Source organism: Oncorhynchus mykiss, chromosome 21 (genome assembly GCF_013265735.2).
Source record: "Oncorhynchus mykiss isolate Arlee chromosome 21, USDA_OmykA_1.1, whole genome shotgun sequence".
Classification (NCBI taxonomy): Eukaryota; Metazoa; Chordata; class Actinopteri; order Salmoniformes; family Salmonidae; genus Oncorhynchus; species Oncorhynchus mykiss.
The window spans coordinates 48,965,286-48,976,446 of NC_048585.1; the positions used below are offsets into that span (position 1 = coordinate 48,965,286).

Below are 11,161 nucleotides of genomic sequence, written 5' to 3' on the forward strand. Positions count from 1 at the left end.
GCCGATCACTCAGCCCGCGGGATCATCGACTTGTCGACACACTCAACATCTTGTTTTACCTCTGGTGATGTTGACTTCCTCGCTATCCTTAATGAGAGACTCACTTAATCGTCTGATTGCTTTACTCTGTAATGCTGAGTGATTGACAGCTGGGAATAGTCGTCTTTAAACGGCTTGATCCGTGTGTCTGAGGACGCCTGTCATTGAGCTAATGCTACTTCCACTCCCTACTTACAAGAAGACGGCAGCCATATTTGACGCAGTGGAGAGTAAGTTGCACCTCTCAACTGATAATGGATTAGATCTTGTTTAATGCGCCTAATGATTTAGGTAGGGAGTGAAGATAATGTCATCTGATCCTAGGTAGGGCAGGGACGATACCAGTATATCGCGATACTCATTTGTATCGTGACAAGGAAACAAAACAAAGTGGAATTAACTTCTTTAGGAGAACAGCCCTAATGTTGAAAACAAACATCATTATGTTGTCATCCAGAGTCACATGTGTTTATGTTCTAAGCTACAGCACACTGTTTACATACAGCAGGACGTATGTACATACAACAGGACCAGAGTTTGGTCTGCTTCATGTTCACAGCTCTAATTCTAGATCTGTCGTTCGGTTGGAGTAACTTTGAGATCCCACGTGACTCTCGTTCCACATTGGCAGGCGGGTTGGGAAGTTTTGGACATAATCCCAGTATAAACTCACTGGAAGCCCCAAAAAGCCAAAGTCTGACATAGAAAGTGTTGGTTTAGTGGCCGGGCCATGTTGAAGAGGTATTGGAGAACACTGTGGTCCAGACTGATAGCTGGCTTGGTAAGAGGCTGTGTGCCATTCTCAGCATAGGCCGGATCCCACTGGACTATCGCTGGCAGAGTACAATAGGCAGTCCAAGAGACAGCATACACACACATAACGTGCGTGCAGAAGCAGACAGTCTCACACACACACACACACCACAAACACTATATCAACACTTTATACTAGTCACACACACACACATATACCACAAACACTATATCAACACTTTATACTAGTCACACACACACACCAGCAGCAAGCAACATTTTCAATTTCAAAATATGGAATAAGAAGGCTGTTTACACATGTTCCACTGCCTGTTACGCGGCTGGCAGCATCTGCATCATACAACACTACTTTTTGTCTGTCCATTTTAAGAAGGATTCTCAAAGGCTGTTCTTTAAAAAAAGCAAAAAGGAAAGACAAAGATTTATTTCTCTTGCCTCTGTCGCTCTCTCTCACCGTCTCTCCCTTCTCTCTCTCTGTGTTTCTATCTCAGTCGCTCGCTGTCTCCATCACTCTCGCTCTGTCGCCCTATGTTTATCAGTTTCTCTCTTTATCGCTCACTCTCTCTCTCCCCCTCCCTCACTAGAGTTGTGTGCAGTAGCCAGAAGGAGCCTAGAACACATCCCCCTGTTTTGGTTCCTGCTTCCTACCACCCACGCTACAGAGAGGGGCCCCACGGTGACAGCTGCACCCAGCTTCCAGGCACCCTCCCTGGGGAGCAGCGCAGCCTCCACTCCCCTACTACCACCATCACTCCCAACCTCCTCCAGACTCAACTCCACCATTTTAGCCCCGGAGATGGGCCGGATAAATCCTGGCCAAGCGGACTGGCACTTAAGGGCATCAGCTGTCAAGTTTGCAACAATCCACCGTGCCTTTTCTGCTGCTGCTCCCTGATACTATCTCTCTCTCTCTCTCTCTGTCTCTCTCTCTCTCTGTCTCTCTCTGTCTCTCTCTCTCTCTGTCTCTCTCTCTCTCTGTCTCTCTCTCTCTCTGTCTCTCTCTCTCTCTGTCTCTCTCTCTGTCTCTCTCTGTCTCGCTCTGTCTCGCTCTCTGTCTCGCTCTCTGTCTCGCTTTCTGTCTCGCTCTCTGTCTCGCTCTCTGTCTCTTTCTCTGTCTCGCTCTTTGTCTCACTCTCTGTCTCTCTCTCTGCTCATCTGCCTGCCAACCCTGTTCTGTTCTGTGCACACTAGAAGAACTCCATGATAATTCACACATGCAGGATAAAAAACTGCACTTTGTGTGTGTGTTTGTGTGTGAGTGAGTGGGTGTTCGTTTGTGCATTGTTGAAGGTTTGGGTTGAAATGACCTACCAGGAACACCCGGTAACCCCTAGTCAGGTAGTGAAAGAAAACAGTGGCAGTAGATTGTGAGAGAGGGAGAATAAAACATCCCCTGTGCCAACTTGTCTCCCACAAGAGCTGACCAATCATGAACATATTCTGAAACCTGACGTTGTGATTGGGTGCTGCAGTGCCCCACACAGTCCAATCAGGGAAGTGCCGGAAGTGCGTTAGCAGCTACAAGCATCTGACTTGTGAGCGCACACACACACACACACACACACACACACACACACACACACACACACACACACACTTAGAACCAACCAACTTTCCCCTGTCAGATTAGTAAGGATTAGCAATAACAAGAGCCAACTCCCAGCGTTGCTGTATGATGTACTGAGCACTTCGTATGGCAACTTGAAAACTTTCCACTTTCCAATTCCAGATGGCAACTGCCAGTACAAGGGTGGAATACATTAGTTGATTGTAAAGCGAGCTCATTTGAAATGCATCACATTCATTACCGTTTTTGGGTCGTCTCCCATGGCAAGGCAGAGCCAGCGGTGTAGTATGGGTGTTGAAATAATGTAGTTTACTACTGTTTTCCTGTATGTTGATATGTGCACAGATCTGCCCACACACACACACACACACATGTCGTACTGTGCTGGTTTCTCTCAAAAAGTGATTCAACGAGTATTAAGCTCCATGCTGTTTTAAAACATGACACAGACACTCTCTTTTACACACACACACACACACACACACACACACACACACACACACACACACACACACACACACACACACACACACACACACACACAATGACCCTAGTCATAGACTGTTCTCTCTGCCCAGTGGTACCGGAGCGCCAAGTCTAGGTCCAAGTGGCTTCTGAATAGCTTCTACCCCCAAGCCATAAGACTCCTGAACATCTAGTCAAATGGCTACCCAGACTATTCACATTTCCCCCCTCCCCCCACTCTCTGTTGTCATCTATGCATAGTCCCTTTAATTAACTCTACCTACATGTACATACTACCTCAACTAACCGGTGTCCCCGCACATTGACTCTGTACCGGCACCCCCCTGTATATAGCCTCCACATTGACTCTGTACCGGCACCCCCCTGTATATATTATTTTTTACTGCTCCTCTTTAATTACTTGTTACTTTTATCTCTTATTCTTATCTGTATTTTTTTAAACTGCATTGTTGGTTAAGGACTCGTAAGTAAGCATTTCACTGTAAGGTCTACACTTGTTGTATCCAACGCATGTGATAAATACCATTTGATTTGATTTGACAGCCATTTTTATCCATCCCCCGAGCCACGGACCCCCGAGCACAGGGCACTGTCTAGGGCCCCCCCTGTTATGAGGTTGAAGGACCACAGGGAGGTGTGTGTTTGTGTATATTTGAGTGTGTGTGTGTGTGAGTAAAGAATTCCGTCTGCTATCAACTTCTCCCCGATTGGGCCATTGAGACAAACACATGTCCACCCCAAAACACGACGAGCCACAGAAACACAGCGGCATCCCCCTAGCATTCTCCTCTCTCCAGCCAAGCCAGCACCAATCTCTGTCTTCCTTGCCTATCTCCCCGCTGATAAACCAGTAATGAACTGGCTCTCGTAGCTCATGACTTTATTGCCCCGCCAGCGTGCTGCTTTCAGTGGACTTTCCCCTGAATGTGAGAGAGTGCAGCGGGTTGAACGTTGAAAGTTTTACTCCCAAGCCCTGTGGAAGGGGAGGGATTATGCAATATGGCCGACGGCCAAGCGCCGGGTTTAATCGTGCTAGTGGAAGTTGTTACCTGTCTTTCGTTAGATGTGTGCTGCAGCAGAGCAGAGCTTGGGCTGGACTGGAATGAAGGACGTGGGGGATGAATGAGGTACTGTTAGAGAGAGAAGCCAAAAGCCAGGACAAAGGTCTCTGGGCTTATCGCTGGGCCCCCCTGTTAACTTGACTTTGTACTTTTCAGGGGGGGATATAAAGTCCCTGTTTGTAAACTAACTCAATAAAGTCAGTAATACTACATACTATTACAAGGCGGGAGGTTTTTTATCAAGTACCTGGAAGGCTTTCGACAGATGGCGACCTCAGCGTACAGAGTCGAGTCTGTGTGGCACGCGTTTGTTTTTAATCGCTGACTTGAGCTCAAGCTGGTGACCTCTGGAGAGTTCATTTACCTGGCCTACACTTCATAAATAGAAAAGAAAATGTATCGGACATGAGTCCAGGCTACCATTAAATCTGTAAATAGTTCATGACCATATCATAAATCATGTTATAATTTGACATTTGAGTCATTTAGCAAACGTTCTTATCCAGAGAGACTTACCGGAGCAATTAGGGTTAAGTGCCTTGCTCAAGGGCACATCGACAGATCTTTTACCTTGTCGACTAGGGGATTCTAACCAGCGACCTTTCGATTACTGGCCCAATGCTCTTAACCGCTAGGCTACCTGACTCTGGGGTAAAAAGGAGACCAGAGAGACTTGGGAAAGAAAAACAAGATGTAGTATGATATGCTCTCTTACCTCAAACAAGTTAGAAGCCTCGTTGCCATATTGACTGGAAATTATCTCTGATTGGTCACTGTACCACTTGAGCCCGCCCAGGAAGCTATCTGCATCCAGGTCGCTGACATCAAGCTCTGAGAGGTCAAGTTCGGGGAGGTCCGGGCAGAGGGGTTGGTCTTCGCCAACCAAAGCAGCACACTGGGGAGACAAGAAGATGGGAGGAGTAAAAAACCTCATCAACACACACGAAGGTGCGCAGAGACACACAAACACACAAACTGAGGCAAATGATGAGCGACAGTTTTTCACATGAATTCACAAGGTAAGATTACCCCCACAGGTATTTAGGGTTATTATGCGATATCTGCACACTCCATCCAGACCTTGAGAACATTCATTGCTTCTTTGATGGTTCTTGTCACGTTGGTATGAAGAGATTCGGAGATCCGGATTCGTTTTCTAATAAGCCCAAATTACGGCGTGCCGTGTAAAGGCACGGGGACGAAGACCAAACAAACACGTAACAAAACACAGGGTAGAAACCCAAAACAAAAGAGCGAGTAGTACCTCGAATAAATAACACTAGCGCACAATGATTATCACACGGGACGAGACCCGTAATCATCTGCACAATCCACAAGGGCGTGAAATCCCAAAACACACAGAACAGGTACTCACACGCACCAATGTAACAATAATCGACCGCACCATGGTGAACAAAGGGCACATATATACAAATACAATCACTGGGAATAGGGACCAGGTGTGCGCAATGAAAGTTCCAGAGGGATCCGTGACAGTTCTGATTATAAAAAGTTATCTTTATTGATAGGCGTCCCTCTTCTAATTTGTCATACTGCATGGTTAAGTGTCATACTGCATGGTTAGGAGTCATACGGCATGGTTAGTTGTCATACTGCATGGTTAGGTGTCATACTGCATGGTTAGTTGTTATACTGCATGGTTAGGTGTCATACTGCATGGTTAGTTGTCATACTGCATGCTTAGGTGTCATACTGCATGGTTAGGCGTCATACTGCATGGTTAGTTATCATACTGCATGGTTAGGTTGTCATACTGCATGGTTAGTTGTCATACTTCATGGTTAGTTATCATACTGCATTGTTAGGTGGCATACTGCATGATTAGTTGTAATACTGCATGGTTAGGTGTCATACTGCATGGTTAGTTATCATACTGCATGGTTAGGTGGCCATACTGCATGGTTAGGGGTCATACTGCATGGTTAGGTATCATACTGCATGGTTCGGTATCATACTGCATGGTTAGTTGTCATACTGCATGGTAAGGTATCATACTGCATGGTTAGTTATCATACTGCATGGTTAGTTGTCATACTGCATGGTTAGTTGTCATACTGCATGGTTAGTTATCATACTGCATGGTTAGTTGTCATACGGCATGGTTAGTTGTCATACTGCATGGTTAGTTGTCATACTGCATGGTTAGTTATCATACTGCATGATTAGTTGTCATACTGCATGGTTAGTTATCATACTGCATGGTTAGTAGACCATGAAAGCCTGCAAGCCTAACAAACTAGGCCAGACATTCATAAAGGCTGATAATGCATGGGTATTCTTACTATTGCTCTCTGTTCACATCACTGATAGGTCAATCTAAATGACAGCGTGGCTAGATTTGCCACCTGACTGGTTGCCCAGGGCGCATGGGTGCGTCAACACAATGGTAACAGTAACCGATGGCACAGATTTCACTCCAACGCAAGGGTCGTTTTCCACACGGCACATTGTGATCCAAACCGGGCCTCGCTGATGCTAAATGCTACCTGTTGACATTTCATTATTCACTGTCCGCTTTTATGTAGGGGCTTATGTCTATACGACAGCTGCCCCGCTGTGTTTCAGACACAAATCATTGGCTTCATCGAACTGCGATTGAGGAGATCCACAGACCTTAAAGGCCCAATGCAGTATTTTTTTCTCTCTCAATGTCAAATCATTTCTGGGTAACAATTAAGTACCTTACTGTGATTTTTTTCAATCAAATTGCCAAAAAGAAACAAAAATAGCTTCTTAGCTAGGACAATTTCTCAAGCAACCATTTGGGTAGGACTATCTGGGAGTGGTCTGAGTGGGGAGAGGAAAACTGAAAACTAGCTGTTATTGGCAGAGAGGTTTGGAAATCTCTTTCTTATTGGTCTAATAACCAATTAACAGTCTGATGATGTCAACGGGCAGGCCAACACTTTATCCCACCAATTTCTGGCTGTCTTTTAAAACAGCTCTTTAGCTAAAAGGGCATTATCATAATTTCCACAATTTCACAGTATTATTCCAACCACATAGTGTGGAAATATATATAAAACACAGGAAATCACGTTTTTGACACTGGGGCTTTAAAGGGGCTATCAGCAAGCTACATCAATTTTTGGACTCATAAATTAAGGATATGTACCCAATAACTATTTAGGAATATATGAGTTTAGTTCAACTGTCATACCCCATCATAACCCAAAATATAACCTTGTTTTACTACAATGTTTGTAACCAAAGTACATGCTAAGTTAAACATAGTTAAAACTATACATTTGCTCTGTGGTTACATTTCTCCAGCCCATCACTCTGCTTTTTCCCGAAACAGGGACAAAAAGGCTTCGTTATTATTTCTACAGTTGATTGACACCTTTACATCTGTCAACACGCGTTGGTGTGGAGAGAGGAGGGAGATGAAGGCGCAAAGTTTGACTGCGCCTGCAGTTGCAAGCTCAATGTAAACAAGTTCCAGGAAGGCGCTTTGCTAACTTACATGTCTTATTCAAGTGCCAAGACGTTACAAATGTTAATTGCTTCAGAGGCCCGCGCTTGCTTGCAGCAAGGTTTACCTACTCCATCACTGCACGGAATGCGTGCATTCCGTTCTGGAACATGGCAGTCACTTCGTACAACCCCCAGGCAAGCAAGGAGAAGTCAGCTCCGAGTGAGCCAAATGTAGGTATTTTTATCCCAACGTAGCCTACTCAAGCGTCTGCTCACTCACACCCTCGTTACGCATAGATAAACAGGCGCTTCGAGTGTGGTAAATGTCAATTCGAACCCCACATGTCATACATGTTGGCTAGGGAGTTGGCAGGATTCAATGTATTCATATCAGATTTAAGGGAGAGTTAATGGTGATATCCTCGGGCATACCCGGGAGGCAGTTAGTTGGCCAATGTGCCAGAGACGGGGAGGGAGTCTTGTCTGGAGACAGAGATGAGCCCAGGGTTCGGCTCGGGGCAACAGAATGACAGATACACAAAAAGAACAACGCTCGTGCCGACATGTGCTACAGTTGATCAGGCCTCTGGTTGCGCTCATGCGATGTCATAGCTCACCTATATGTATACCGCAACTCCCTCTCCTTCGCCCATAGGCTAGGTTAAAGATGCTAATTCATCAAAGTCAAAGTCCCAGCTCTGCAAAATGCCTCACTTTATCAAGATAGGGGGGGGCGAATCAAACGGGGATCTGATAAAAAGAAAATCCCTCAAAAGGTACATCTCCTTTCAATCTTCTCATCGACTTCCAAGGAAGTTAATGAAATAGCGCCGCCAGACAGAGCGATGGGGAAGCGCGCCGTGTGATTTACGCACACAGAACACATAAAAGCACCTGCTATGGTGAGATTATTAGGAATATGACTGGGGACTTGTAGTGCAATTCACTGATTGTAAAAAAAAGCGGGGGGGCTTTGAGAATTTCACAGCATGATTTATGCTCAACTCAGAATGAACTGACGCACTCAGAAAAGAAAGAATAACTAATGCATGTCACAAGCAAGACAGGTTATTGAAAAACACGCACATTTGTACGAGGGGATGCAACACTATAGATTGGCAGCAGACATCAATACGCTGATCTACTCGAAAATGCCCAGACAAACAAGAAAATAGATTATTTTTTTCTTTGACACGCTGGCTCAGCCGACCGAGCATCCGTCAACCTTTATGAATAATTGAGGTAAAGTGTAAAGGAGTGCTACAGTTTCATAAAATCATACGCCAAACGCTGTCAAGGAAAGCAAATAAATACATGCATACTTGGTAAGTAAATCATGGATTATTAAACTGACATTTCCAGGCATTTGTCAAGGGAATTATTTCCATTCAAGCTTGCCTCATATTGATTGGTGATAAACAGACAAACGGAGAAAAGCTGATAAACCAACTGCAGTCGCATATCGAAGATGAGCTTCGATCCCATTAATGCATTTAAGTCGATGGTATCTGCAGACAACTATACTGCTCAATGCCTATAACAAACTACATAGACATGCATAACACAAAACGATGATAATAACAGATCTCTAAATCACTATTTGCATTATTTCATGTTATTTTATTTAAAAAATCATCCCATTGAGTTGCCAAGCTACCCCCCTGTGCGTTTTAAACCAAGAGCTTACTAAATCTGCTATGGGTAAAAACATCCCCTATGGCAATTACGCAAATCTTTTGATTAACGGGACGAAATATTCCCATAGCCTACGAAAAACAAGACAGTTGGTCACATGCAACTAGGCTACAGATATTCTTTACTCATCCAAAGGGATGACGCCACATATGTTAAGACGCGCCCGATACCATGCAAGAGAAGATGCTCCTCCTAAATACCAAACCTCGGCGCCTGTGATCATCTCTGCACTTTCCAATTTAAAAATCAGATAAATCCAGACAAAGCCTATATTAAAAAAGACACACATCGTCCGAGAGGTAGTTTATGGCACTGTACGATACCTGATTTAGAAACATTTCTGTAATTCTAACTTCAAGAGCGAACCCGTCACACAGCAGCGCAGGAGGGAATACAGTCCGTGACTGGAAAGATTCCACAAGCATGTAAACATTCTTTCCGACTGCACGACATCCTAGGGAGACGCAGCCAGCAGCAAACTCCAGCGCTGCAAGATACGCACCGCTCCTGTAGCCTACAACCTTTATTAGATCTAACAATTTAAACAGACAATATGAAGTAAAAAACTGCGATTATCCCCTCCACTTGTCATAAAATCCTGCGCTTTGTATTTCCCCCGTATCGTATCCTCAGCGCAATAACTGCGATATTACGCATCCCGTGCCAACACCAGCAAAGGAAAAGCCGTATTCGCAATCGGAAATCACGGTATTGGATGTTCTGCGCAGTCCATTTCCCCCAAAACGGTCCAGACTGGTACAGTTGACAATAAGTTGGATATTTTAGAACTGCTCACCTCTAATTCTCTCCAGACCGAGTCTTGGTTACACCTGTCCCACGCCATCCAGGCACTGAATGACGGTCCGAAAGAAACAAAAAAGAAATCAGGCAAAAAGAAATCCACTCGCGCTACACTCGATCTCGTACAGGCAACTGCCCCTTACTGAGAATAAACTGAGGGCACCTATCTTACAACTGCTTTCAATCACATGACAAAGCTATTAAAAGTAAGCAGGGGAGTGACTTCCTTCAGTTCACCCCTGCCCACTACTCGCCAATGACGTACTGTAAAGCAGGCGGAGTCTGGCAGGCGCATAGTAAATCTTTTCCCAACTATAAAATCGCTCAATTCTAATGAGACAGCGAGATAAAATACATTTCGAACGCAAACCACGTAAATTGTTGCTTGACAATCGAATCACCACCACGGATGCAGAATATTCAAGACATCAACATGTACAGTGGTGATATCAATGAAGTATTTGTGCCGCCCTTGTTCACCGTGCCTACAGGTAATCTGTCCAAAATAGTAATTCCAAACATTGTAAAATAGCGACGTTTAAAACGAACCAGCGCCATAATCTTATTAGGCTATTCTCTATATTAAATATGATGGGGTAGGCTTAACAGTGTAGGCTACAATGAAATCACGCACGGTGTTTAGTTATGTTAAACAAATAGTAAGCAATTACCGATGCTCATCTATTCAAAAAAAGTGGGCGTTCTGAGTTCCTATGGGCGAGATTCTAAGTAATAATAACGGATCATGTGAATATAGAAGGCGACAAAACATGACAAAAGGTTACAAACAAACAGGTTAAAGTTCAGCCTATTGGTCGGACTTCAAATCACCTATCCCGAATGTTCCAAATATGCACTGTAACGTTTTAAGATATCTCTAGCCAAGACTACTGCATTTCCCACCGGAGTGTTTCAGTATCTCCTGGGCGACGCAAGGCTTGTGCTTAATTTCCACGCCGCCCTTGTGCCTGCATGCTACTCCAAAACCACAGACTAACGTCAGACGAATTTCTTGAATTTCCAGTCTTCTTCCCGAATACCAGTAGAGAGAACAGAAATTGTGCATGTGTGGACATGATTCCCCTTCTCAAAGGATGTTACAGTTTTAGACATTTTAGCCAACTGTAATTTCAAGACAGTAACCTTATACATGTTTGTTTGAGACTAATGTAAACCCCCCCTGTGGTTTCTGTCTGTTTAAAAACAGAACATTTACATACATTAAAAAAAATGCTGGGTTGTTTGGATAACTTAACTGCTGGGTTGCAGGCATTTGGGTCACTTAGTTGGGTTGTTTTCT

The 11,161-nt window shown here is 44.4% G+C and overlaps 1 protein-coding gene across 7 annotated transcripts in view; it reads right to left on the bottom strand.

Moving 5' to 3' along the window:
- LOC110500614 (peroxisome proliferator-activated receptor gamma coactivator 1-alpha) overlaps positions 1 to 10,040 on the bottom strand; it is a 59,442-nt gene extending 49,402 nt beyond the window's left edge. For all 7 annotated transcript variants that reach the window (XM_036958078.1, XM_036958077.1, XM_036958074.1 and 4 more), the window contains exons 1-2: positions 9,857 to 10,040; positions 4,643 to 4,822 (exon numbers count right to left, since the gene is read on the bottom strand). In XM_036958078.1, the coding sequence (XP_036813973.1) occupies positions 4,643 to 4,822; positions 9,857 to 9,904 (228 nt within the window). In that variant the 5' untranslated portion in view covers positions 9,905 to 10,040. The remainder of the gene's footprint in view (positions 1 to 4,642; positions 4,823 to 9,856) is intronic.
- Positions 10,041 to 11,161: the final 1,121 nt, after the last annotated feature.